Source organism: Plodia interpunctella, chromosome 9 (genome assembly GCF_027563975.2).
Source record: "Plodia interpunctella isolate USDA-ARS_2022_Savannah chromosome 9, ilPloInte3.2, whole genome shotgun sequence".
In the NCBI taxonomy this organism is placed as follows: domain Eukaryota; kingdom Metazoa; phylum Arthropoda; class Insecta; order Lepidoptera; family Pyralidae; genus Plodia; species Plodia interpunctella.
Genome location: NC_071302.1, coordinates 9,569,215 through 9,593,975, shown reverse-complemented (window position 1 = coordinate 9,593,975; position 24,761 = coordinate 9,569,215). Strand labels below are relative to the sequence as shown.

At 36.5% G+C, this 24,761-nt stretch overlaps 5 protein-coding genes across 8 annotated transcripts; 3 read left to right on the top strand and 2 right to left on the bottom strand.

The window, feature by feature from the left end:
- The first annotated feature begins 630 nt into the window (after positions 1-630).
- Positions 631-10,068, top strand: LOC128672322 (uncharacterized protein). The gene is made up of 7 exons (XM_053749390.2): positions 631-1,114; positions 1,563-1,690; positions 2,224-2,356; positions 2,956-3,123; positions 3,606-3,731; positions 4,147-4,813; positions 5,413-10,068. Coding segments are annotated over exons 1-7 (1,509 nt in total). The 5' UTR covers positions 631-828; the 3' UTR covers positions 5,414-10,068.
- Positions 10,069-10,800: 732 nt separating this feature from the next.
- On the top strand, positions 10,801-12,098 carry LOC128672320 (uncharacterized protein). Its single transcript, XM_053749387.1, has 2 exons — positions 10,801-11,247; positions 11,652-12,098. Exons 1-2 carry the CDS (start codon positions 11,010-11,012, stop codon positions 12,017-12,019), a joined length of 606 nt encoding a protein of 201 aa, XP_053605362.1. The 5' UTR covers positions 10,801-11,009; the 3' UTR covers positions 12,020-12,098.
- Positions 12,052-16,160, bottom strand: LOC128672318 (zinc finger protein 236-like). The gene is made up of 3 exons (XM_053749382.1): positions 14,855-16,160; positions 14,311-14,550; positions 12,052-14,182 (listed from the first exon to the last, which is right to left on the bottom strand). The coding sequence occupies exons 1-3, from the start codon at positions 15,987-15,989 to the stop codon at positions 12,147-12,149; spliced, it is 3,411 nt and encodes a 1,136-aa protein (XP_053605357.1). The 5' UTR covers positions 15,990-16,160; the 3' UTR covers positions 12,052-12,146.
- A 143-nt stretch (positions 16,161-16,303) lies between these two features.
- kud (kuduk) lies at positions 16,304-16,890 on the top strand. Its single transcript, XM_053749388.1, has 2 exons — positions 16,304-16,462; positions 16,538-16,890. The coding sequence occupies exons 1-2, from the start codon at positions 16,457-16,459 to the stop codon at positions 16,775-16,777; spliced, it is 246 nt and encodes an 81-aa protein (XP_053605363.1). The 5' UTR covers positions 16,304-16,456; the 3' UTR covers positions 16,778-16,890.
- A 487-nt stretch (positions 16,891-17,377) lies between these two features.
- Positions 17,378-24,522, bottom strand: LOC128672319 (potassium/sodium hyperpolarization-activated cyclic nucleotide-gated channel 1-like). Of its 4 annotated transcripts, none has more exons than XM_053749383.1 (13): positions 24,373-24,522; positions 23,725-23,911; positions 22,884-23,114; positions 22,257-22,431; positions 21,901-22,015; positions 21,570-21,695; positions 21,170-21,271; positions 20,635-20,708; positions 19,997-20,114; positions 19,291-19,409; positions 18,945-19,049; positions 18,252-18,379; positions 17,378-18,047 (listed from the first exon to the last, which is right to left on the bottom strand). In XM_053749383.1, the coding sequence occupies exons 1-13, from the start codon at positions 24,473-24,475 to the stop codon at positions 17,828-17,830; spliced, it is 1,803 nt and encodes a 600-aa protein (XP_053605358.1). In that variant the 5' UTR covers positions 24,476-24,522; the 3' UTR covers positions 17,378-17,827. The 4 variants fall into 4 exon arrangements, with proteins under 4 accessions (XP_053605358.1, XP_053605359.1, XP_053605360.1 ...); XM_053749384.1 differs by having other exon boundaries at positions 23,761-23,911; XM_053749385.1 differs by lacking the exon at positions 18,945-19,049.
- Between the last annotated feature and the right edge of the window lie 239 nt (positions 24,523-24,761).

The following is a 24,761-nucleotide window of genomic DNA, read 5'->3' as shown; positions in this document are numbered from 1 at the left end:
AAAAGATCAATCTCACGTTGTCCTAGTATGCGTGCCACTTCAAATTTGCAAAACATAACCTCCAAATTGCGTTGAAGTTGAAATCTATTTTTCACAATAACTTATGATCTTAGTACTTAAAATCCTTAAAACAATGTTTTATTACTATATTCTATGGATAAATAATAATGTCATAATAAATAAATACCTGTCATTTCGGCTATTCGTCTATAAACATCATCAATTGGATGCATAATTTCCAGCTTCTTGTTCTGCCAAACAAGAACACTCTATTAATTACCTTCCTGCCACTGCTCCGGATAGTTTTATTCATGTTTCTACATTTATTTTACGAATTTGTCACTTAAAACTTTCAATTACACCAAAACTAAAAAACTAAAACGAACGTTTGACGCCATATGTAATAGTGTTGCCATTATTCATACTATTTAGTACCACCTGTCAACGGTACAAACTCTTTTTTGCCAAGCTGTACGTTGGCACATGCGTGCGGTTTTTTATATTCGGTTGAAAATGCAGATTATTATTTTGAGCATTATTTAACCTTGGAGTACTAATTCCTTGGATTTAATATTTATGATATAAATCCGAACGTAGCATGTCATATATCCATAAAATTGATATGATATGACATTGACATTTAATTTTACGTGAAAAAATATGGAAGCGTCAAGCAAAAATAAAAAATCTTAAAAACAATTTTATTGTTTTTGTTTATAGTTTCGCATCGAAATCATGTAATTCAATAGTTTTTTGAAAAAAAACATTGTTTGGTATTCCTTTCAGCGGAATTAATTAAAATAACCTCAAAATCAAAGTTATGCCAATATGAATACTCAAGTTTGTGTGATTTGTTCGAATAAGAAGCCTATCAATCAGACAAATAATAGGCTTGTGACGGAGAGCTGTGGTCATGTGAAGTGCATGGACTGTCTCCTGCGGGAGAAAGCTGGTTGCCAAGCTTGCCGCGGAAATTCCAATGGCGCTGGGGAGGATAAAACAAGCTTATGCTCTGAAGTACTGCTCACTGTTGATGAAAGCAGTAGTATTGCCGCCCGCGGAGATCTTAATAAAAAGAAAAAGCCTGAAACTTCACATATTACTGTCGAAACTGGTCAGTAGCTTTTACTATCTTCTTTTATTAATTTTATCTGTGGTTTGGGTGAAAATCTTAATAAACTCAGTCCTATCAGGGTTGCCTGCTATCTTGATTCTGCTGCTGCTAGGACAACCCCAAAATTCAAGACATAGTTACTGCATGCCAATGGTCTATTTATTTGTCCCCATTTTTATAACATTACAATCTATAATCGTGAATTTACCATCTCAGAGAGATTGTCAATTCAAGAAAAAAACACCTTTACACACTCTTTTTCATGGCTAACTTTTGTTATCCAATAACAATTTGCTATCCCTATTGTGCACCCTGATTCCAGATGGCAATAGATAATTGTGAAAGCTTCTCAGATGACTAGAGTGACTGATGCAAGGGCAATGAGCAATAACACACTCAATAAAAAAGAAAGATTGATTTTATAATCTGTTATATTATTATGTTGCAGTGCCTGGAGGAGGTAGATGTTACGTCTGTACAGTATGCAAGAAGCGTTTCCATGCGAGGAGTCAGGTGGCATACCATGCATATTGTAATGGGCAGCTTAAACCATACCAGTGTCCTGAATGTAATAAGGTAGGTTGTAATGTAATAATTCACTTATTTATAGCTTTTACATAAGTTGTTACAAGTGTTGTAATGAGTTGTTACTTGCTGTCTCATCTTGTGAATCATACATGTTTATCATGTTTTGAAGTTCTAATGCTGAATACCACCCTTTACATGAATAAATTAGTTTATTAAAACTTCATAAATTCTGAGTCAAATAAATGTCTCAGGAAGATGGATTATATTGGAAATTCATTCATAAAAAGGCTAAAAATTAATACTTTGTAATTTTATTACACATTTTCAACACATTTACTTGCTTTGTTTAATGATTTTTATATCAACGTCAAATTAAAAAAATGTAAAGTGACATTACATTGATGTCTTTATTTATAATTTCATTACACCAAATAAAATATGATACTAGGTATGATCTTTAAATATTTGCTTTATTATTGCGTTTGGCAAAATTTTACAAACAAAGCATTTATAAATACACCATTACAGACACAATTTTTATTTCATATTTAAATATTGATTAAAATTTCTCAATGTTGCAGAGCTTTGCCACCCTCTCCCATTACAAATACCACATGCGAGTGCACCGTAACGAGCGCACGTACGCGTGTGATGTGTGTGGAGATAGCTTCTTCCAGATGTCCAAGCTGCAGAGGCACAAATTGAAACATACTAGTGAGTTTTGTACTCTCTTTCATCCTTGTTGTAGCGTTGGCTATATTCTTTTTCCATTTTAATATTTTTGTGTTTATATAGAATTTGGTTAGGTAATTGATTCAATACATGATCATATCATTATTAACGTAAATTTAAAGATAAGTTCTCTCTAGTTGTTGTAATTCTCAAGTTTAACACTATTAGGCACACATATTTTGGGGGTTATAATTTAGCACAGAGCATAATTTTACCTCGCATATTTGTTATTTTGATTATAATCTCTTGTGTGTTAAATAAATAAATAAATGGGTGGTTGTGAGGCCATTGGATCAGCATAAAATTAATTAATTTTACAATTTTAGTTTCACCTGTGACTTTATGACCTGCCTTACCTCCACCAAATCTATATAAAATTATGGCTATGTGATTAAGGTTTAATTTGCTTTGGCTAGAGTCTGTGTCACTTCACCTACTTCCATTTACAGAGTTGAAATTTTCATGCATAAACATATTTTCACTCGTTGAAAGCAACAAGATCTTTATGACGGCAATAAAAGCCAGATCAAAAATGTTTTTTTTTACTTAAACTTTTTAAAATTAAATTTAACTGGTTGCAGAAGAAAAGAAGTATGTTTGCGGGCAATGCAACAAGGCGTTCAACAACGTGACGTCGCTACGCAAACATGGGCTCACGCACACTGAGGAGCGGCCGTATGCGTGTGCGGCGTGCGGCCGGAGGTTCAGGGACGGCTCCAACTACAGGAAACACCTCGCTAAACATGATGGTGAGTGAATTTGTGTTGGTGGCTAACTGGCTAACGCCAATTTGGTATTATATAGGTATAATAATAGTTTTTTGTATGGGAGAGTGGCAGATATATGTTCCTCTTAGCAACATTCCTTTCATAAATAGCAACTGTATTATAAAATTCGATCTTGTAATGTCTTCATATATTACTAGCGGCCCGATCCGGCTTCGCTTGCGTAAAACCATAAATTATACACCTAAACCTTCCTAAGGAATCTCACTATCTATTGGTGAAAACCGTACAAAAATCTGTTCAGTAGTTTTTGAGTTTATTGTGTTCGAACAGACAGACATACGTCGATAGAACAGACAGTCAAGTTAAGATGGGTGAAAAAGGGTTCAAAATGGGGACGTTTTGAGCCCTGGAAAGCTCCAGAACGAGACAAAACATACTTTAACATAATATATAGTATAACAGTTAGATGAATAAGAAGGTGCATATCGATATATTACCGTCAGCGTCGCCAGCGGCGGGCGCGCGCTGCGCACGCGCGCGCGCGCTGCGGCGGCCGCACCAGTGCCCGCGCTGCCCGCAGGCCTTCCACTCCAGCAAGGACATGCGCCGGCACGCGGCTGTGCACTCTGGTCAGTACACCCACAACATCGCACTCTGCCGAAACCTGCACACTACTTCACAGAGTGAGCTTCGCTAGTGTGATACTCATGAAAGTCATGTCTGATGCCTTTAGGGGACTTGGAGTAAAATCAATGGTAGCAATAATAACACATTCGTAAAGATCACCACCAGTACTAGCAATATATACATATACACATCTATAAATCTCTCCCGGAGTGTTTATCATCAGCGTCAGAGCCCAGGGTCTATATAATTGCCATTTATATTGCACATGACACAACATCGTAAAACTGTTGACTGAAGGTACAATTAAGGGGATTGCCAGTTTATTATTTTGTCTCCCCCATTCAGATTAACGCTGCAAACAAGTCACAGACTGACTTCTTTCTGACCTATGATTTCTTAAATATAATCATTTCACAGATTCAAAACCATTCCGCTGCAAAGTGTGCAACAGACGTTTCCGAAGGAAGGACAACTTGGAGCGACACATTCGTAATACGCATCCCGATTACGTCCCCGCGACGGCTGTGGAATGCGACGAGAGCGCCCTCAACCAAGTCACGGGCGCCAACGGAACTACCAACCCCGACGAACAACGTGAAAAGTCCATGCTTGAAAGCCTAAACCCACTTCCACCCCTGCCGCAGGAAGTCATCCAAAAACACATAATGGAAGTAAATGAAAATGTCAGCCAAAACAATCAAGAAACTGCCGAAAAAGTCATAGACAAATCCTACATTCTAGAGGCGAATAATGCGCGCCAAAGCGTCATAGTCGGGAAATGTTTGAGCGTGGAACGAAAAGTGACTATAAACAGTGATGAGTACATACATAAGATTCGAAAAGCGAACTCTATGGTCAGCCAGAAAAATGTATCTTTGCCGCCGATCGATGAAGAGAAAATTAAACAGTTGCATCGTCTCAATAATTTGGATGTTGGTGCGCCGCCCAAAAATATGGAGTTGTATAAGAAGATTTTGTATGAAAAGCCGGAGATTGATATGGGGGGGAGCAATGAGGAGGACAAAGTCAGGAGTTCCAGCCCAGAGATGCATTGGAGAAGGAAAATGAAGCTTAATATCAACTGGTAAGATACTTTTTCGTCTGTTTTCATCACTATATATTACAAAATCCAGTTTTCGACAATTTTCTTGTGCGGGCAAAGCCGCAGGCAAGAGTCTATATAATGACATTTACCTAAGATAATTGTCAATCTACCTTCTTAGTTTTTTAATCTTATCACATATTGATCAGGGCTAAACGCGAGTGCTAAAGGTAACTAAAATTTACTCGCGTTGTATGTTAAAGCCATGCCCCATTGCTCAGTCGCGCTCCGTCATTTTGACGTCCGTCGACAGACAACGCAGTTTCTAGTACATCAACGCATGTCAGTGTGAAAACCTATAAAAACAACGGAGCACGCACGACGAATCTACAACGTGCAGCAGAGCGCGTCTGAGCAATGAGACATGGCTCTCATTTGTCCGTTATTCTATTATAATGACCATCTATACCATAATAAATCGTCTATTCAGTTTGATAAAAATAAAATATATTGTAAACTGCGCATATTGTAAAAGACAATCTTCAATTACACCAACTAGTCCTAATATCTAAAACGTTTCGCATATCTAGGCTCTGTCTACCCCGGACAAATATGTGATAGTGTATACAATCTTGTTTCAGATATTCACAGAACTGAAGGCTGAGCAGGTGGCTATGTAGTGAGGTATTTGAATAGTAACGAACTCTATTTTATATGTATACTCTTTGATACTGGACCTTTGGAGATATGTGATTTATTACTGTGACGTACACGACTGTTTTATTTGTTGTTTTTTTTTTATTTAGGTTATAAGGGTCGAGTCGTATTGCTGGACATAGGTCTCCCGCCATTTTCTTTCACGTATCTTAAGCTTGTGAAAATTATTAATTTTTCAAAAATATTTTTGTATTTTTTACTATATCGAAACACTTGCTTTTCCATTGATATTACAGTAAACCCAACTAATTGTTTGAAATTGTTATTTCCTATATATCTTGTAAAGCCTGTACGCACAGTAATTGTATGGACTGATTTTTGAATATGTGTCTATTTAGTATTGATAGCAATATACAAACATAATATGTAGGTACTTAAGTGTAAGTATCAAACATGTAGCCAATTTGATACTGCCCAATGTGATCTATTGAATGCGTCTTGTAGCTGTTTCTTATGATCTAATTTCAAAAAATACTTAATACACTTCGGGATGGCGATAATTGCATCACGAATATCTCGTGACGTTCTTGTAGGAGAGTTTTTGTTTTTTTTATTTGCATGTAAACGTGCGTTTACGATAATCCTCTGAATGTTATCGCCTACAAAAATAGCATACGATTTCTCGTCCGATAAAATCGTACCGTCTAAATGGCGCTGTCACATACAATTAAAGACTGGTATAATATTTACAAGTTTATGTTTCTCTTTCTTTCATCACCAGTATAATAACATACTATTTTATTGATACTATGAGATTGACCAAAATTTCTTTACATCTCTCATATTTGGTATGTAAGTCCTTATTACCCCTAAATGGGGCTTGTAGGTGACCAATAAGCGCTCCAGGGTAATAATGTAGCTAGAAAAGCCCTATAAGAAGCCCTAAAAGAAAAACACTTCACATCATACTGGCACTAGACATCATGCATTCAGCCCAATGACCAAAGAGGTTAATGCGAAAGTAACTCTGTCTTTAAAACGAAATCTGTCATTTTAGTACTCTGTCATTTCGCAATCCTGTCATTTTGATAAATTTGTTTTTTTAATAATCTGGCAATTTGTGACAAATTACAAAGGCGTGGCGATTTACAAATCTGGCATTTTCAATTTCTGACGTTCTCGTACCAAACTAATGAAAAAGGCGGGAATAGAAAACTTATAAGTTTTAACTAGGTCATAAAATGTTTTATTCGTGTAATGCCGGTTATTTTCTACTTACCTCACAGTTCAGATGTAAAGCAGAGTAGTTAGCTCGAGTGTAAGAATCAAACCCTCGAACTTCTTGGGCTGCAATTGATGCCTTACAGCCCTATTCTTAATCTACTATTCTTTCACATGCTAAAATTTCACTGGTACAGAAGATTTATTATTTCACAGTCATACTGTCATATTTTGACGGCAAAAGTATTTTCAGAATGTGATGATTAATACAAATGGCGTATAGACTTTGTGATTAATTTGTTTACATTACCGATGATAAATATTTACATATTACGAGAAAGAGAAGCAAAACGGGTAATAATAATATTACCGAGTTATAGGTCAACCAAATATGCATTGTAATAAATTCTAAAGTCTTTTTCTATAATCGAACTTGTCAGTAAGATTAGTCAAGAACAAAGAGTTATATAACGTCTCCTATAGGTGACTATTATCGGGGTGACGGGGTAAATATCAGTCAATAAGTTTTCTAACAATTTAGTCTTAAGTACGTCCAAGACGAATACTTTTAGAATAAGCTTCGATTCCTTTATGTTACTATCAATTTATTATATTCTGTGGGAGATTTAGAAACCTTGTTATGCTTTATCCAAAATAACGAACGGCTAACGGCTATATCCGGCTCGAAGGACTAAATTCGAATTAATTTTGTTCAGACAGTTTGATCTCATCTTTACGCTTAAAAAGCACGGTGTGATTTGTTGAAATAAGGATTATAAGAAATAATTATCAATAAATTATGGAAAAATCAAAGAGTTTTTATTATGATACTTATAGTGAAAATCGACATAATGATGTTTCTGAATCTTATTCGTGTTTTAATTAAGTAAAAAATGTGTTTTATATTTTTTTATTCGTTATTGTGATGAGAATTGAGACAAAATCAAATTAATGTTTTACAAGTTTTATTTTAAGAAGTTTGTTTTTGCATACTGTGTCCTTAATGAAATTAATTAAAATGGTTGTTTTTAAAACGAAATAATTTACGCATCTACATCGATTAATCTGTGAAATATTTTCTTAAACAGTTTTACTTGACTCACATAATTTTCTTTCAAATAATTTGTTTCATTGTGACATTACTATGATTAAGATTTCATTTTTAACATTAATGTTCTGTAGCTGAAACATAACCTAGCAAATTTGTCATGTCACTGAAAAATGAACCTACAATCTACAGTGCATAAGGCTTATATTTAAATTATCGTTATTTTTGGTGTGAGTGCTTTAACTTCAACCATCGAGTCTATCGCATGACTACTTGATAGTGGGTAAGTTAAAGCAAAAGTATCGATAGCTTGGAAAGAGGTAGTACTATCGATAGTTGTTTTATTATAAAAGAACAATACTATCGATTCTATCGTTGGTATCAAAAAATATGCTTCGACACTATTGAAAGTATTGCACTTTTTAGGTATTGCCCCCTTTTGGGCTATAGACAGTATCGATAGTTCGTTCAGTGATAGTATCGATACTATTGATTAGTATTATCAATATTATAGATGATTAACTGTCGATACCAAAAATATCGACGTGTCAACAACACTATTTCACACGTAGCAGGCGATTTGTTAGATTTATGTTTTTCAACACTACGGAACATGGGCTTTTAATAAAATTCATAATTTTCTCATTATGTTTAGGATATTTATGTTCAATTGCCATTTAAAAAAGATTGGCCCCAATGTGATTTGAGCTCGGCCAAAAAAACTGTGTGATACGGAGCATGTGGCTTGTTATATCAAGTTGTATATAGTTAGTGTATGTATTGTATGACGACTGAAGACCCTGATCTCAACTCGCACGTTGATCTCACGTATTTTAAGATGTAAGTGGAAGGTTACAGCCACGCCAAGTCTCCACGCGCAATTTTGCAACAAATGACACCTATATGTCTCCATTTAAGAATAATTAAACTATAGGTACTTAAAGAAACTGCATGTTGATCTATCGTGACCTGTGAAAACACTATAACCAAAATCAAATCATTTATTCAGAAATTAGGCCTTCATAGGCACTTTTTCACGTCATATTCTAAATTAAATTATATTTACCAAAGCTACAAACCATTAAACCATAAAATGTTGCCATCCTTTAAAATGTTGATTTTGGTCCCATGAATGCCTCATTTGTATATTTAAGTAAAAAGATATGGCATGATATACAAGGTGATAAACAAACTTGGTTTAAACATTTATGAATTATGGTTTTTAAACTTTCAAAGGTGTCATTTTAAATATCTGCGGATATTTTTTATTTCGAATTAAAAGTTTTCTTTAACGAATATATTACTGAAAACGTATGATTTGAAATTAGGCTGGATATGTTAGATAGACTACGAAAAACTGGAAAGTGACTAGATAAGTATACGCTATTTTACCACACAAATTCCAGTCACATAACAAACGCAACAATATCGTGTGAGGGGTCCTATTCTGAAGTTGCAGCAACCTTTCAGTTTACGATTTCGACGTAAATTGATCTTAATTACCACTATAATAGGGTTTATGATTTGGTATGAATGGTCGTAAATTTCTATGTATTATATCATTCTGTACTACGGGTACCGCACTCAGTGCAAACTGTACCTTTAATGTCGGTTCAATTTAGCAACCCTATACAATTTCAATTTCATAAGGCCGTTCACACGAGCAATGGGGTAACTTCAGATGAAATCCCCAATTGATTTAACTAGAGACCCAAGTGACGATCTCGTTATTATAAATGCATCGAATAGAACCTGCGAGGTGCCGGCGCCTCAGTTATTGTTTTATTTCGAAAGTTCTATAGTAGGCGATATAATGGACCAGTACGATCTCGGTCAATAGTTTAAATCCAATATTTTATCATCACTCTTCAAAAAGGAATTTGCGAACACATTATTGACAATTGCTTTTTTAAACACCATGTACCTATTATTAATGTTATTCCAAACAAATATTTAAAAAAATGAATTGTTCTGAATCGGATAGCTAATTATTTTTCTTTAATGTTCTTTGTTTTTACTCAGTGCAGTATCATGGTTAGAACTTGGTCTAAAGCTCCATACACACCGGATGCGTATGCAGCACGTATTTGGCACGATTGTGCAAAATCGTGCTGCATACGCATTCAGTGTGCAAATTATGTATGAAGCGATAGAGGCGATTCGCGCTATAAATCTGGAAAGCATTTATTTATGTTTCGCAATCGACTGTAATTACAGCAACCCTGTGTATTCGACGCTCATAATGCGTAATTCGGCATTACAAATCATAGTTTACATTATTTTGTTATGGATTTGTGTATTTTACTAATATTTTATGTAGTTTGTTTGTAAAATGTATGCGATTTTATACGAATAAATTTAATAAAGCTTATTTATTGTGTTTATATATAATATGGTAGAATTATCAGTAGCATTAAGTAAATACAATCCCAGTTATTATCTATCTCTGTCATTCCTGTCTTTGTTTATGTAATAGGATATCCGAAAAGCATTGTTGTCGATATATTAGTGTAGAAGTAAGGCTAGCAGGACATTATATATTCCTTCTTCAGCCGTTGAATGTCGGAACCCAGTGTCCACTTTCCCACTTTTAGAACAGTATATGTATTCTATTAGTTCTATGTATATTCTAAAGATAAATACCGGAAGGTACAAATGAAAAATAACGACGAGTGTGTTACATAATATTTCATTCTAATATTAATTGAGTTTCAACAATATTCCTGGGTATTTGCCAATTATTATTAAAAGTTACGGGCCGTATTCGGGTATTGTTTTTTTTTTTTTTTCTATTAAAAATATTTTCTATATAACATTAAGTGGAACGAAACACACACCGAATTTTTGCAAAGTAAAAAACCTCACGACATGTACCTATTTTGATAAAAAAATCAAAATTTTGAGCAAAACTTCGAAACCACCCACTTTTAATTCATTTATTAATCTAAGACTTAACGAGAGTAGAAATACGATTCTGTAGCCCTAATGTGATAAACAAGCAAGTCCCTATTTAACTGGCACGATGCCATATTGAAAATACCCAATATGTATAATGAATTCAATCCTCAATGCACCACTGTGCTACAAGTGATACATTATTCAACTTCAGAACTCAAGCGCTTCAGTGTCAATGTAGCACAGGGCTGCATTTTTTCTATATCTAGCCAGGAAATAAATATATATTTTGTGAGTTGATAACTGACTTGTGAATCAGTCAGTCTGAATTGTTTATCTGCACTGTTTAGTGTGGAATATATCAAAGAACATATATTAAAAAATATACTAGTCTGACAGTTTCTATAATATTTAAAAATGAATATACGAAACGATTTAATCAACAATATACTGAATTTATACAAGGAAGGTGATTGGAAAGAGATAGTAGACAGATATCACGACCACCCTGACAGAAGCAAGGTGCTGTGGGTGTTTCCAACTGGGGACAATTTGGAGTTCATTCGGGATTATTTGTCGGAGCTCTGCTGCTGTAGGATTTTGAGTATTGGATGTGGCAGTGGGCTTTTAGAGTGGATCATCACCAACGCTACAGGTATGAATTCAAATTAAAAATTTATGGTAATATTCCCATGGTCAATTTACATAATGCAGCCAAAGCACGAGGCATAAATGTAGAGGCTATAAATATTTCTAATGAGTTATTAATTTTTTGGATTTGTCTGTTTCAAACAAAATTAAATAAGCAGACCATTGAGACAAGTAGACTGATTAGGAAAGTAGATCGTTCCGGAGGGAGATAAAGTTTAGGGGCAAGCTTGAAATAATTCAATTGATTTACGGTAATTGACTGGAACTTTTAACGCTGCCTGATATATGTACAAGTATCAGCTGCAAAAAGCTGCCTGTCTATTATTCAATAAAGAAATAATTGGTTTATATTTAGCTGTATTAAATAAATTATTAATAATAACAGTTGCGTTTTGTATGTCTCCAAAGGTATTCCAGTTTCTGGAGTTGAGGTAGATGGCGCTTGGTGGCATTGCAAATATGCCCCGCCCACGTTTATACCCCTCCTGCTCACTCCTGAAGAATTAGACAAAGACATCATCAATATACTCCAAAGTGGGAACAATACGGCTTTATTGTTCTGCTATTTCAACAACAGAAATGCATTTGAAGAGTATATTAAATGTTTTTCGGGAAATGTTATGATTATAATAGGTCCTGGTGATGGGAAAGGGGTCCATACAGATCCAAAACCTTTTGGAGATGTCAATGATGATTGGGAACTTTATAAGTGGCAAGAAGTCAGAAATAGCAAGGACTTTATAGCAGTATACATAAGGAATAAATTAGCGTGTTAAATATGACCATTCCATAAATAAAACAAATTTCATAAGTGTATAATATAACGCTGTATTAAATAAATTATTAGTAATAACAGTCTTTTGATATAATTCATATAACAGACATTAACAATATATTTACATTCTAGTTCTTCATTAATTCTATATTTTTTACATTAATTTTGTTCGTACGTACTCGTACTGACGTGTTCATCATGGGATCTTTCTTTCCTTGGATGAAATTTGGGAAATCACCACTGCTATTTTCATGAGGCCCTTCCGAATTGTCTTTTTGAGCTACGATCGGAACTTCAGTAACCATCCTGTTAATTTCATTAACAGCAACATCATTTTGCATATTGTTTGCAGGAACTTCATTCTCTAAGAAATGGAAATCATTATGCATCAAATAGAATGAATCTAATGGGAGTAGATTCATATCGAATCGCGGCAACAGTTTATTGTCATCAGAATTGTCGTCTATCTCTATTACGTCATTTTGCTGATCGTCCTCGGATACTTCTGGAAGGACTACAGCAGAAAGGTCTAGATGACCAGAATACTGTTCTCCTATTATATTGTCTATTAAATATTGATCTAAAATGGGCGAATTCCCTGCATTATTATTCATTGCAATGTTATAGTACGAGTCTGGTTTAACTTCATTTTTTATCACGCTCATGTTCTTGTGTATATCTTCTAAGGGCGGCGATGCTTTGTATTCGCGGCTCATTGCTTGGCTATTTAATATATTGGCATTGCACATACGTTCTAAGCTTGGCGATTGGGTGTTCTGTTTTATTGTAGTCTCAAGTTTTATGTAACTCGGGTCGTTAGTTTGGATTTTCGGCGGCGGTGGGAGTAAGGTTATGGGATTATTTCTCTGTTGGTTGAATGTGAATATTTGTGGTTCGCTAGTCATGCCGCTGTCTTCGGGCGTCGCGGCCGGGTTGCTCATCATCGTCTCCTGTGGGTATGTCATGATGTCACTGGGAGACTCGCTCAGCTCTGGTTCCGGCTGCAGCTGCATGAACTGTGTTGTAATAAGGTTGTTGAACGTCACCGGGTTTCTCAGCCCGAACCTTTCGTTATCCTCCAACCTCTTGAAAGCCATTTTTTGTTGTGAGTGAAACATGTTCTCTTCGTCTGGCCCTTTCAATATGAGATTGCTTTTCACTGATATTTTAGGTTTCTTTCTTGGAACACCATCTTGTTCGTTCGAATTATTGACTGGAGAATTACTGGATGACGGGACAGGCAGTATCTGAGTAGGTTTTATTATTGGACCGGTAACTTTGATCATCGGCAGCGATATTTTATCTACAGAGGTGAGCATAGTGCTACTGTTGCATACAGAGATCTGTGGCACATGCGGTAGTCTTATAGGGAAGTTGCTCATTATATTATTGCTTATACTACTCGCTATCGATGACTCATTGGTTGGCAGAGAATTCACGTTACTGTTCTGTAATAAAGTTTGTTCTACTGATACATTCGTGTTTAAATACTCATGTAAATTGGGCTCGAAATTCATTGGCAATGGAATCTGTGACGGAAATTGATGTCTATTCATCAGGCTATTATTTGGATCCTCTGAAATAACACAGTCTGCATTATTATCATCTTTGCTTAAATCTCTGACCATAACTTGAACATTATAATCAACAGGTTGGCCGTCACTGTTGGAAGGGGTGCAATAGCTTTTAGAATAATCCTGTGGTAAGCTTTCAGATAAGCTGTCACAATCATATACTTCTATAGGTATTGAGTTGACAGTTTTGGGACTTGGCTCCTTATTTTGATCTTGGGTATCGCATTTGTTTGCAGGTTTTTCAACAGTCTCACTTGGAATGTTCCAGCTGGGTTTATTGGCTTTATTCTTCTTCGTCATTTCTATTAAGAGTTGTATGCCTTCTTTATCCGCATGTGTAGTTAAATGAATTACATACTTATCTTTGTTTACGGTTTTAAACTGGCAGTATGGGCATCGGTGGATGTCTCCAGAGATGTTGGGGTGTTTGGATATCATGTGAGAGGTGAAGACTGTGGACTGGATGCAGGTGTACGGGCAGTACTTGCACTTGTAGGTGGCCTCGTTGGAGTGCCACTTCTTGTGGCGGCGGAGCGCGTTGTGGTCCGCCGTCTTGTAAGTGCACTGGTCACATGAGTATGGTTTGTCACCTAAAAGTTCATATTCGGTTTTGAGCGATTTCATTTTGACCTTTAACTACAAGCAACTATTCCCATTAAATCAATTTTTCTAATAAAATAGTCGTAAAAATCTAATAGCTTAAGCAAAATTGTGGTACCTGTATGTAATCGTGAATGGCGTTTGAGTTCGAGACTTCTAGCGGTGCAGTAGTTACACTCTGGACACTTGAACGGTTTCATTTTCTCATGAACAGAGGACACATGACTCTGCATTCTTCCTTCACTACTGAACTGCAGCTGGCAGATGGGGCAGGGCACTGGCAGTCTGTCCTTCTTATGGATCATTTTATGCTTGGATAGCTGGTTAGAATTTTTAAATGATTTCGAACATATGGAACCTGAAATACAATATATTTTTAAATTAAACAGTTGAACTGGGTTCTATTGTTCTATTACATTTGTGGTGATAAAAGCAACAAATTTGCAATGAATTTGGGTAGCTTGATGTACTGTTGACTGTACATACATTATTATCTGATATACAAGGCTTCTGAACTTGATTTCATAAGCCAGGTTCATTGGTTTTCCAGCTATAACAATCAATTAAAGAAATTCTTTTAAAATTAGGCTAATAGAAATGATATTATTGCCATTATATGAATAAACATTTCTCTCGAGTAAAAATATACAAATTGTACATACATGTATAACCAAGAATATTTTTGTGAGACTTCATATGTACGTTGACTAGTCTATATCTCTTGTAAGTCTTGTAGCCACAAATCTCACATGTCGGAAGCTCCAGGTCAACCTCATGCACCTTCCACAAATGTGTGTGCAGAGCCTGCGTAGATAACATCACCCGCCCACACTCCTGACAAACGAATTTTCCATTCTGGTGACATTTCCTGTGATACGCCAGTTTTGTCTCTGCTTTTAAACGTATGTGGCATCCAGCAACAGAGCACATAGTTCCCTTATCTTCAGGATTAACAGATGTTGTACTTGTATGCTCAGCTTGTGAGGTCACTTCCATGTTATCCTTAGGAGGAGACAGCTTAGCACTGTCAGATGTCAAGTGAGGTTGTATTGATGATATTAAGTCTGGAGTGACATTTGATACTTGTATCATGTTACACTGAGCATTTGATGGATCTATATCTGCTAACTTCACATACTGAGTGGAGACATCATTAGTATACACAATGTTGATACTCGCTTCTTGAATTATTTCCTTAGGATCAACTTTTTCAAAGTTTGGAGTACTCATTTTGTTGAGCTCGTCTACTGATATGAATGCCACTCCTTTTGGCAGGTCACTGTTGGCATTTACAATGTCTGGGACAATTTCAATGACTGGTGGCATCTTGACATTGGTCAGCTCCGAACTAACAGCAGTTTCTGCAAGAGATTCACTTTTGGTTTCTTTTTTCTTTAGCTTTGCATTTTTTAAAGCTATTTGAACTAAACTTTTTACCATTTTCTTCACGTCTTTTAAGCCCATTTTGTGGTGACTCCTTAAATGTGTTCTCAAAGTTTCTTCAGCTTCAAATACACTAGTGCAGCCAGGACATGGAATCTGGATGTTGTCTGCCAATCCATTGCTTTTGGCCAAGTCTGGGTGCTCCGTAAATAAATGAAACTTTATGTCATCTTCAGCGAACGCCATATATGGACAAGCTTCGCATTGGAAGAAGGCCGTGGATCCCACTGATTTCTCCTCGTAAGACATTACCTTGTCCTTGGACGTCATTGGTTTTCCCTCAATGTTCATTGCATTGACGATGGGGTTGTTTGGTGCAGGTTTTGAAGTTTGTATAACGAAACAAGAGGACATAATCCCATTTATTCAATAGTCAATTGAAAATGTATTTTTCATATTAAACAATGTTCAGTGTATTATCATGAGATTTTATTGCATTCAACGCAACACAAGTGCAATCAATCTGCAATTAAATGAAAACAGCTGTAAACACACCAACCATAGTGCTATTTTCATTCTAATGTCAAATTGACACAAACATACGTTGACAAATGACAAACAACTAACAAATAATTTTGATTAAATTTTGACTCGATTATTCAAGTAGAATAGACAAAAGACTACAAGTGATCAGAAATCGAAGAATAGGTAGGTACAAACCTACGAGCTTGGTGTCGCAACGTTATTGGCCGATTTTGTTTCATTTACACGTCCAACACTAAATGTCAAAGTCAAATAGATTAGATCGGTTTTCGGTGTTTTGCTAGTGTTTTATTATTTTCAGAGGTTAATTTGCAAATTTCTGAGTTCATACTGCAAATATGACTGTAAGAACAATTTAATATTTCATAAATATGGAATTTTGTGGAAAAGGTTAGCGCTTACAAATATTTTTGTTTCAGTTGGAAATAGAATCCATGGTTCGCTATGCTTCGCCCATCAACCCGGCGGTGTTTCCGCACTTAACTCTTCTTTTATTGGGTAGCGGCATCTTCTTCACAGCCTGGTTTTTCGTTTATGAAGTCACAAGCACCAAATCGTCAAGAGATTTGTTCAAAGAGTTGCTTCTATCGTTGGTTGCTGCGCTGTTCTCTGGATTCGGCATTCTGTTTCTACTGCTCTGGGTTGGCATCTATGTGTGATATACCGATTACCTAGTACTTAAGTTCGTAATCTACGGTGAGCATTCCTTACGAATATTCAAATTGTGTATGAATAGGTGTGTAATGTTTAAGTAATAAAGTTTATTATAATATTTCCTATTTTGTTCTTGATTATGGAGGATTGAGAATTGGACTAAAGGTTCAACTTTATGACGCGTTCAATCTGTGTCAAAAATTACAACCAACATGGTATGAACCTATACAGTATATTTCAAAAACAAAGTTGCTTCCCACTGTCTGTCCTGTCCTGTGTACTGTATGCTTATATCTTTACAACTATGCAACAGATTTTGTTGTGGATTAAAAAAATATTTCTGAGATGCGGCTTTTTAAAATAATGTGATATTGATAAGTATTTAAAATGATGGATCTGCTATAGCGCATGACATGATGAGGAAGGTTTAGGAGTGAAATTTATTACGATTTTATCTAAGTGAAGCCGGGATGGGCCTCTAATCCATAATAAAGTCTTGATTAAAAATTGTCACGCACATATACAAATCTGCCATGTACAACATACACAACCTCTCATTAAGAGTTTATCATACATTATAACTTAAAAGAAATAACAAAACAGTATATGCACTAAATATTTATTAATCTTAACAAAAAAGGGCAAACAACTTAAAAGGATAATTTCATAACGAATCAATTCTTATTCCTCTTCACTCACAACAACAACAAAAATAAAGGATCTAAACAAAACTAACTCTAGGTACATATTATATCTTACTTATAATGCTTAAATAATATGAACCAAACAGTGCTCTAAATAATGCATAAAAATAGTCCAAATGGCTGTTTTGCCATATTCGGTAACTTAAAATTGCTGTATCTACGCTGTTAAGATCTGGCTGTGATTTTAAAACCGGCCAACTGCTTGACGTCAACCGTCGGAATGTTATTGTAGCCTATCTCTTGTACAACATTCTAAAGAGGATACAGACGTCTATTCTTCAACGGAACAGATATACACTCACCATAATATATCGACGGTAACTAGCCATTGCAAAATGTCTTTAAAAAATCTTATTTCTTACTAAACCAGTTATGAAATGTAGACCGTACTTTTTTAGCATTGTTGTCGTGTATTGGCAGAGGTGCTCCCTCCTGGTCGTTGTCCATGCTCGTGTTCTTCTTCTCTTGCTCCCGGCGGTACTTCTCATCCAACAGGACTGTCTCGTGCATGCGCTTGGACGCCAGAGACTCCACGCGTTCGTATAGGATTGTGGACGACATCACAAAATGCCTGCAATATCAAATCCAGCTTTCTACGCGCAATCATTTTGGATGTGCTTGGTCTGTCAGGTTATAAGTATCTTAGACAAGCACTTTTTCACGTCATATTTTTAATAAAATGATACTTCTCAAAGCTACAAACTACTAGCATTGCCTTAGAGTGATCCTATCCTAGAAACCACACACCACAACATGTTCGGTTGACTGTACAAACCTGAAGTCAGCCTCATCCAGACGGTAGACCTGCGTGATCTCCACAGCTACGACGGAAGCGACTCGTTTCCTGTCCTTCATGATGAGCGCGACTTCGCCGAAGTGAGCCCCGTCTTCCAAGTGACATACCTGTGTATATCCACGTCACTGATAAAACCTCAGAATTAATCACTCAGTTCATTATGCGGAATTAAGACTGGACCAACCCGCCACCGTCACGTTTGTATCCAATTTTAAGCCCTAGAGCATAAAATAAAATGTTATTGAATTAATGTTTTTTTTCTCTTGCGTAAAATAAATAATTTCATACACAAGTAAAATGCTCTAGAGCAAAAAAATAAGAAAACGGTGGCGACCGAAATTTTTGTCGTAAATTACGACAATATTTTGTATGAAGGAAAACTACAATATTATCTAATAAAATTTTTATCTGGTGTAGTTTAATCTGTGGTATTTTTTTAGTTTTCGCTATGAAAGGAAAATGTAATGATGGCTCTATAGTGAGCTGCGACCGCACAAAGAAAGAAAAAATTTTATTCGGCAAAAATTTACATTATTAGGTATATATTACAGTTTTTACAGGCAGATCTTGAGGAAACCCCCAACTTTATCTTGCATATGCTAAACGAAAGATATGCCGAAGTTCTCTGCATACGAGTTTCATCCATTTCCTGATATATCAGAATACACGAACCTCGACGCCTTTGAGGGAGTAGACCGCCACACAACCATTGGCTATGAAGTACATGCAGGTACCGATGTCGGGTGCACGCACCACCAAATCGTTGGGTAGGTAAACCTTTAATAGTATATAAATGAGTCCGAAAAGTCAGAACACCGATAAATAAATATATTAAAAAAAACAATCACACAAAAGCAGTTATGGCGAGACTAGGCCCAGTCTGGAACTGGTCTTGTGGCCCAGATTTCCTATTTCACAGCTGATAGATTTCTCCGTTTTATATTGACGACTACGCAAAGCCTACCAAGACCTAGAAATCTAGGTATTTTATACTGTTTTAGTAGCTTAATGTTGTAACCTCTGGATGCAGGCGGCCCAGGATCTCGCCCACCACCGGGGCCGGCAGACCGTTGAAGAGGCCCACTTTATTCACCAGCTTGTGGCAGGTTTGGAGGGTTATCTCGTTACGAAGTTGCTCTGAAATGTTTAATTATTTATTTATCAAACTTGATCCAAGTAAAAACAAAGCATTCTCTGCCAGCTAACCATTGGGAGAAACAGAAAAAGTCTTGTAAAAGTTCATGAAGGATATCCTAATTTTTTTTCCTATCCCAAATTCTAATACATCATATCATCGTTCCTTTATTAAATAAATAAATATATATTTGGACATATCACACAGATTGAGCTAGCCCCAAAGTAAGTTCGAGACTTGTGTTATGGGATACTAACTCAACGATACTATATTTTATAACAAATACATATATAGAGAAAAAGATCATTTTCCATCATGACCCTACCGGGGATCGAACTCGGGACCTCTCGGTTCAGTGGCAAGAACTTTACCACTACGCCACCGAGGTCGTCCCCGTCCCTATTACGTTTTAGGTATAGGCGATGAGGACTATGGGTATTTATTTTTTCAGAGTTACTTCAACAGGTGAAGCATAACTATAATGGAATGAGTGACAAAACAAAGGTGATGACACATCAAGAATTCAAGAGGAAGACAAATTAAGTACCTATTTAATGTTTTGTCGTTTAGGCTAAAAGACAATATTCACCAGACAAGTAGTGAAGGGCGTTATCTTCTCGGAAGTAGACCTCGTGGAAGGTGTAGTTGTAAAAGGCGATCACGCGTCGCTTCAGCGGGCTGGGAAACTGCTTCTGTCTCATGTACGCCTTGTTAAAAAAGGTAAAAAGCTGAGAATAGTTGGTCATCCCGGCGCTATTTCAAATATATTATATACTAATTTCTGCCCGCGGTTTTTTTCGTGAATTCTGCGCAATGTATATTTCAGCCTAGTTCATTCGCTAATAGTGTAAAGCCGGCATAGAGCGCAGTACCAATATACTCGCGTCACAAACTTCCGTGAACACAGCGCCACGCCGCACGCAGCGCCAGAAGGCTTCGAGTAGTAGCCATTGCGACTTCATTTGGTGATTACATTTCATAAAATAAAATAAAAAGTACATAGCATTAATAATAGTAATTAGAGTAACTACATAGAAATAACCCAGAGCGACCACCGTTCCACCTATGATGTCAACAAAATATCCTTGTTATAATTTTGTGTTCAGTAGAATTCCCAAATTCTTTGAGGATCTCTACAGAGAATTTGTGATGTTGTAAATGGGTTATATGGAGATCCTTAGATAGTAACTAAGTATTATTTAAGAAAAATGAAGTAACCGCACCGACCTCTACTTCGTTCATCAGCTCGTAGTACCTCATGGTGGAGTCGAAACACGTAAAATATACTTTCATGAAGAAAACTGAAAACCAAACGTATCTAATTGTTTTTTGTACTGAATTCGGAATAATTGTTTAAAAGAAATTGCATTTGATAGGTTCATATTTTTAAAATAAGTATGACATTGTTTTAGCTTTTGTGAAAATTATAATTTTAACGGAAATTAGATCATTTGAGCGTTGTTCTGGTTGCTCCTATTTTTTCGTTTCCACTTCGCACGGTCGTCGGCATCCCTAGTTGTCAGACCATTGGCATGCATATCCTCCTTGACAACATCAAGCCAAGTACTCCTTGGGGTAGCTCCATCTGCCAGAACGAAGCCGGAAATTAGATAAATAGGAACTTAGGTACCTACATCAAAAGATAAAAAGATTTAGGAGAATTTTTAAGGCTTCGAACCACGCTTCCATAAGACAGAGAGAGGGTGAAAGGAGAGAACAGAGGATGTCATGTAGTGTAGGGTAGGGTATATTGATAACTCACCCAAATTGTAGATCATGAAGAGACTTGTGAAGACTATGATGCTGGAGATTACAGCGATCTCATCCGGCCACTCCAGTGGGAACATTGTGTGGTAGCTTGCACCTGAGTACATGAAGGAAGGTATTATACTCATTCATACTAGCTGCATATACCTGTCACTCTAGCTGTCTAATTATCTCCAAGCAATATACCTCATTCCTTAATTTTGGACGTGAAAGAAGGAAAAAGAATATAATAAGTTATACTCGGCAGTGGTCGTTCCAAAATTCCAGTAGTTTGTAGCTTGAGTTTGATGTGAAGAAGTGCCCCTGAAGGGACTAATTTCTGCTTTGACTTTTGAGCGTGCTCCCATTGTTTATTAGCTGTATTATTTGACAATTGAATTTCAATTTCAACTCACCAAAAAGTGAGGATAGGCAAATGTAAATACCAGCTCTGTATCGACCGGGTTCCGATACTAAATACAATTTCTTATTATCAGGCAAACCCAGGAAGTGTGTGTAGCCTCTCTCGTAATAACCGTTCCCTGAAAATCAAAGTGAGTGGGCTAAAAATAATTTATGAGCAAGACTGTAATTTAAAAAATAAATAAAAAAAATAGCATCGAAGTTAAAATTCACAATTCATTTTTCAAATAGTCCTCACGATTGTCATCCGAAGACTGACTATAACCATAAAGACATATGGGAATCGAACTACCTATTAGTGATAAGTAAGATTAGTCTTCTTACAGTAGAGGAACAAGATGGGACAGAGGTACAGGTAGCAGCAGCAGACGTGGGTGATAACTACGAACAACGTGGCCTGCCGGATCACGCCCTGCCAGATGTATGAGTTCACAAACAGCTGGAAACAGGATCGTGTGTCAATACCACAGAAGGACCACAATCGACTACGTGGCGTTGTAGCACAGTTGTGATTGCCACGTCTAGCTGGAATGGACAATCGATAAGTGCACAGAAATCTAGGCAGTAACTATATCTAAACCTAGTTACATACCTATTTTACTAATACATGTCAATATTTGGAAAGGAATTGAACCCTATACTTGTTCAATATCTTTCCAAAGTAGTTACAGAAAAGAAACCTTCGTGAATCTCCTCAAATCTCGTAAGATTGTGCAGATATGGGTAATCTTCAACATGGCTGTGATATGAGCCGCCAGAAGCAGCTGGCTGTTATGCAATTTGTAGTAGATTAAGAAGAAGGCGAACGGCAGACTTGTAAACAAATCAATGAAGAACCAGCTACGGATGTAATGTCTGGAAATAAACTTTTTTGTTTAGTGACTACAAACAATTTTCGTGGGCTGATTTGATGTGGGCAGTGAGACTGATTTCAGCGCTTAGCCCAAATATAGTGATATTTTGTTGTCAGGTTACTTATGTTTAAATATAACTACCTAGTTAGTTGAGTGAAATTCTCAGGAGGATATATAGGAAATGTTACTCTGAATTCTAAGCTAAGCTAATCCAAGTTAAGAAGTGAAAGAAGAACCACAGTTTTTTCTATAACCATTCTCTAATGCACACTTCAATACGTAGGTGTTGAAGTTAATCCCATTCTAATATTTAATATTTTGTATTACAATCCTATATTAATAGTGAGTCTTTTGTGACTTGACTATGAGGATAGGACTTCGGAGGACATCCTTCAACGACAAGGTAAATCGGTTCGCTTAACGTCAACTTTCTTAAATCCTTTCAAAACTGACCTCGTGATGCTTTTTCTATCCAAGACCATACTATGCTCGAAGCCCACGTAGCCCATGTTGAACCTGACCAGAATATTTAACAGGCAGAATACATCCAGGCCCAGTATTATGTAGTCGGTGACCACCAACTTGAACTGAAGGGGGTAGGGTGGCACGTTCATGGTCAGTCGGAAATGAGACGCGAAGATGTGCATCAGGCGAACTGGGATCATCAGACTGCCCCATATGAAGCTGTGGTGTGATGACTTTATGTTAAAACAATTCTGATCGAGGAGGTTAAGTATTGTAAATAAGTATCTTAATATATTTTGGTAAACTGACCTCATTTTGGGTGCTAAGGGTACTTAAAAAATTTTATCCCTGAATACTTAATTGGCTTGCTAATATATAGGATTTTGAAGATTAGGCTGTGAATTTATGACCGGTGAACGCAATTTGGGAGTGCTGTTATTGTGTCTTAGTTCTTTGTCATATAGCTTATCTCTTAATCCCCTCATATAATATCCACGGGAGGTTATGTAGGGCAGAAACCACTAACTCTTTTTCACTATCATACATCACAATTTTTCATTAGATTCACTGCAATTTGGTGCTTTTCATCTATCCTTCTATTTTTACTAATATTATAAATGCGAAAGTTTGTGTGGATGTGTGTATGTATATTGTGTGGAGGTATATATGTTTGTTACTCTTTCACGTAAAATCTACTGGACCGATTATTATGAAATTTGGTACACGGGAATATAACCTGGAATACCGAATAACAATAACACATATCACGAAATTTCCATGGGAGCGAAGCCCCGGGGCGTAGCTAGCTTTACAAACATGGCAATCAAACCTGAACAAACTAAGAGGATGGATGATGTAGGTGTACTTCTCATACTGCTGCCGTTGCCGTTCAGCCACCATGGCCGGGTAGCTTCGGAAGTATTCGTAAATCTCCGGGTGTAGGGGAGACGGCACGAACAACTTCAGTAGCAGCCGCATCGGCTTGGACAGCTTCTTGGATATCATGCTGTCCGAACCTAGGTGGATGTGGATAAGTAACATAGACCTGTTCAACTGTACTTTGATTTAATACATAAGAGCTATGTTATATGATATGTCACGTAGATGAGGACTGCCAGGATGCGCGAGTTCTTCACGCAAATGCGAACTGTGCTTTATAATCATCCATCGTCTCCAACAGCAACTCTCTCTTACGTTGCTTGTGCTAATATTAAAAAAGGAGAAGTGTTTGTAAGATTATCACACACATTACAAACTTACTAAGGTAGAGGTAATTCCAAAATTCTTTCGACTATAAGAAGGTATGTTATTGCTGAATGACATTGGGTACTTCTTAACTCAATATTCCGCCTGAATGATGCCCGGGACCCGGCTATAACCAAAACATGGTATGTGCCATCCCACATCTAATTTCTTATTGAAATAAATGTAAATAATGTTCGATATTATTTTTATTATCTACATTCTTGTGACTTACCTATATTCAAAGTGCATTTGTGTTTCTTTCGCAACATTGTTTCCTTATTAACTAAATATCTGAATATACCTTCTTCTTTTCGTGTTATATATTGCTGTATCATTTGCCAAAACGATGATTTTCCCAACGTCAAAGTTTAGAATAGCACGGTTTAGTAAAAAGGATATATCATGGATTTAATAAGTACTTCGTTGTACGGAGTATCTACAAATTCCATGGGATATACAATTATGGTGACAATATTTTTTGATAATTCATATGAACGGTATGAACCAGAACGCGGGTAGTTTCCCTTTCTATGTTATGAACCCAAAAAGCCATTGGCTGGTTGGAGTTGTAAGTACTTACTTATAAGTAGGAGCCAGGAAACCTCAGACAGGAAACTTATA

Coding starts and splice junctions, on each gene's coding strand:
- LOC128672320 (XM_053749387.1), top strand. CDS start 11,010: ATGAATATACGAAACGATTTAATCAACAATATACTGAATTTATACAAG. Junction 11,248..11,651: donor GATCATCACCAACGCTACAG/GTATGAATTCAA, acceptor ATGTCTCCAAAG/GTATTCCAGTTTCTGGAGTT.
- LOC128672319 (XM_053749383.1), bottom strand. CDS start 24,475: ATGATACAGCAATATATAACACGAAAAGAAGAAGGTATATTCAGATAT. Junction 21,696..21,900: donor TCCCATCTTGTTCCTCTACT/GTAAGAAGACTA, acceptor TTTGATTTTCAG/GGAACGGTTATTACGAGAGA. Junction 18,048..18,251: donor CTGGATGAGGCTGACTTCAG/GTTTGTACAGTC, acceptor TTGATATTGCAG/GCATTTTGTGATGTCGTCCA.
- LOC128672318 (XM_053749382.1), bottom strand. CDS start 15,989: ATGTCCTCTTGTTTCGTTATACAAACTTCAAAACCTGCACCAAACAAC. Junction 14,551..14,854: donor AAATATTCTTGGTTATACAT/GTATGTACAATT, acceptor ATTGTATTTCAG/GTTCCATATGTTCGAAATCA. Junction 14,183..14,310: donor CCATTCACGATTACATACAG/GTACCACAATTT, acceptor ATGAACTTTTAG/GTGACAAACCATACTCATGT.
- LOC128672322 (XM_053749390.2), top strand. CDS start 829: ATGAATACTCAAGTTTGTGTGATTTGTTCGAATAAGAAGCCTATCAAT. Junction 1,115..1,562: donor ACATATTACTGTCGAAACTG/GTCAGTAGCTTT, acceptor ATTATGTTGCAG/TGCCTGGAGGAGGTAGATGT. Junction 3,124..3,605: donor ACACCTCGCTAAACATGATG/GTGAGTGAATTT, acceptor TATTACCGTCAG/CGTCGCCAGCGGCGGGCGCG.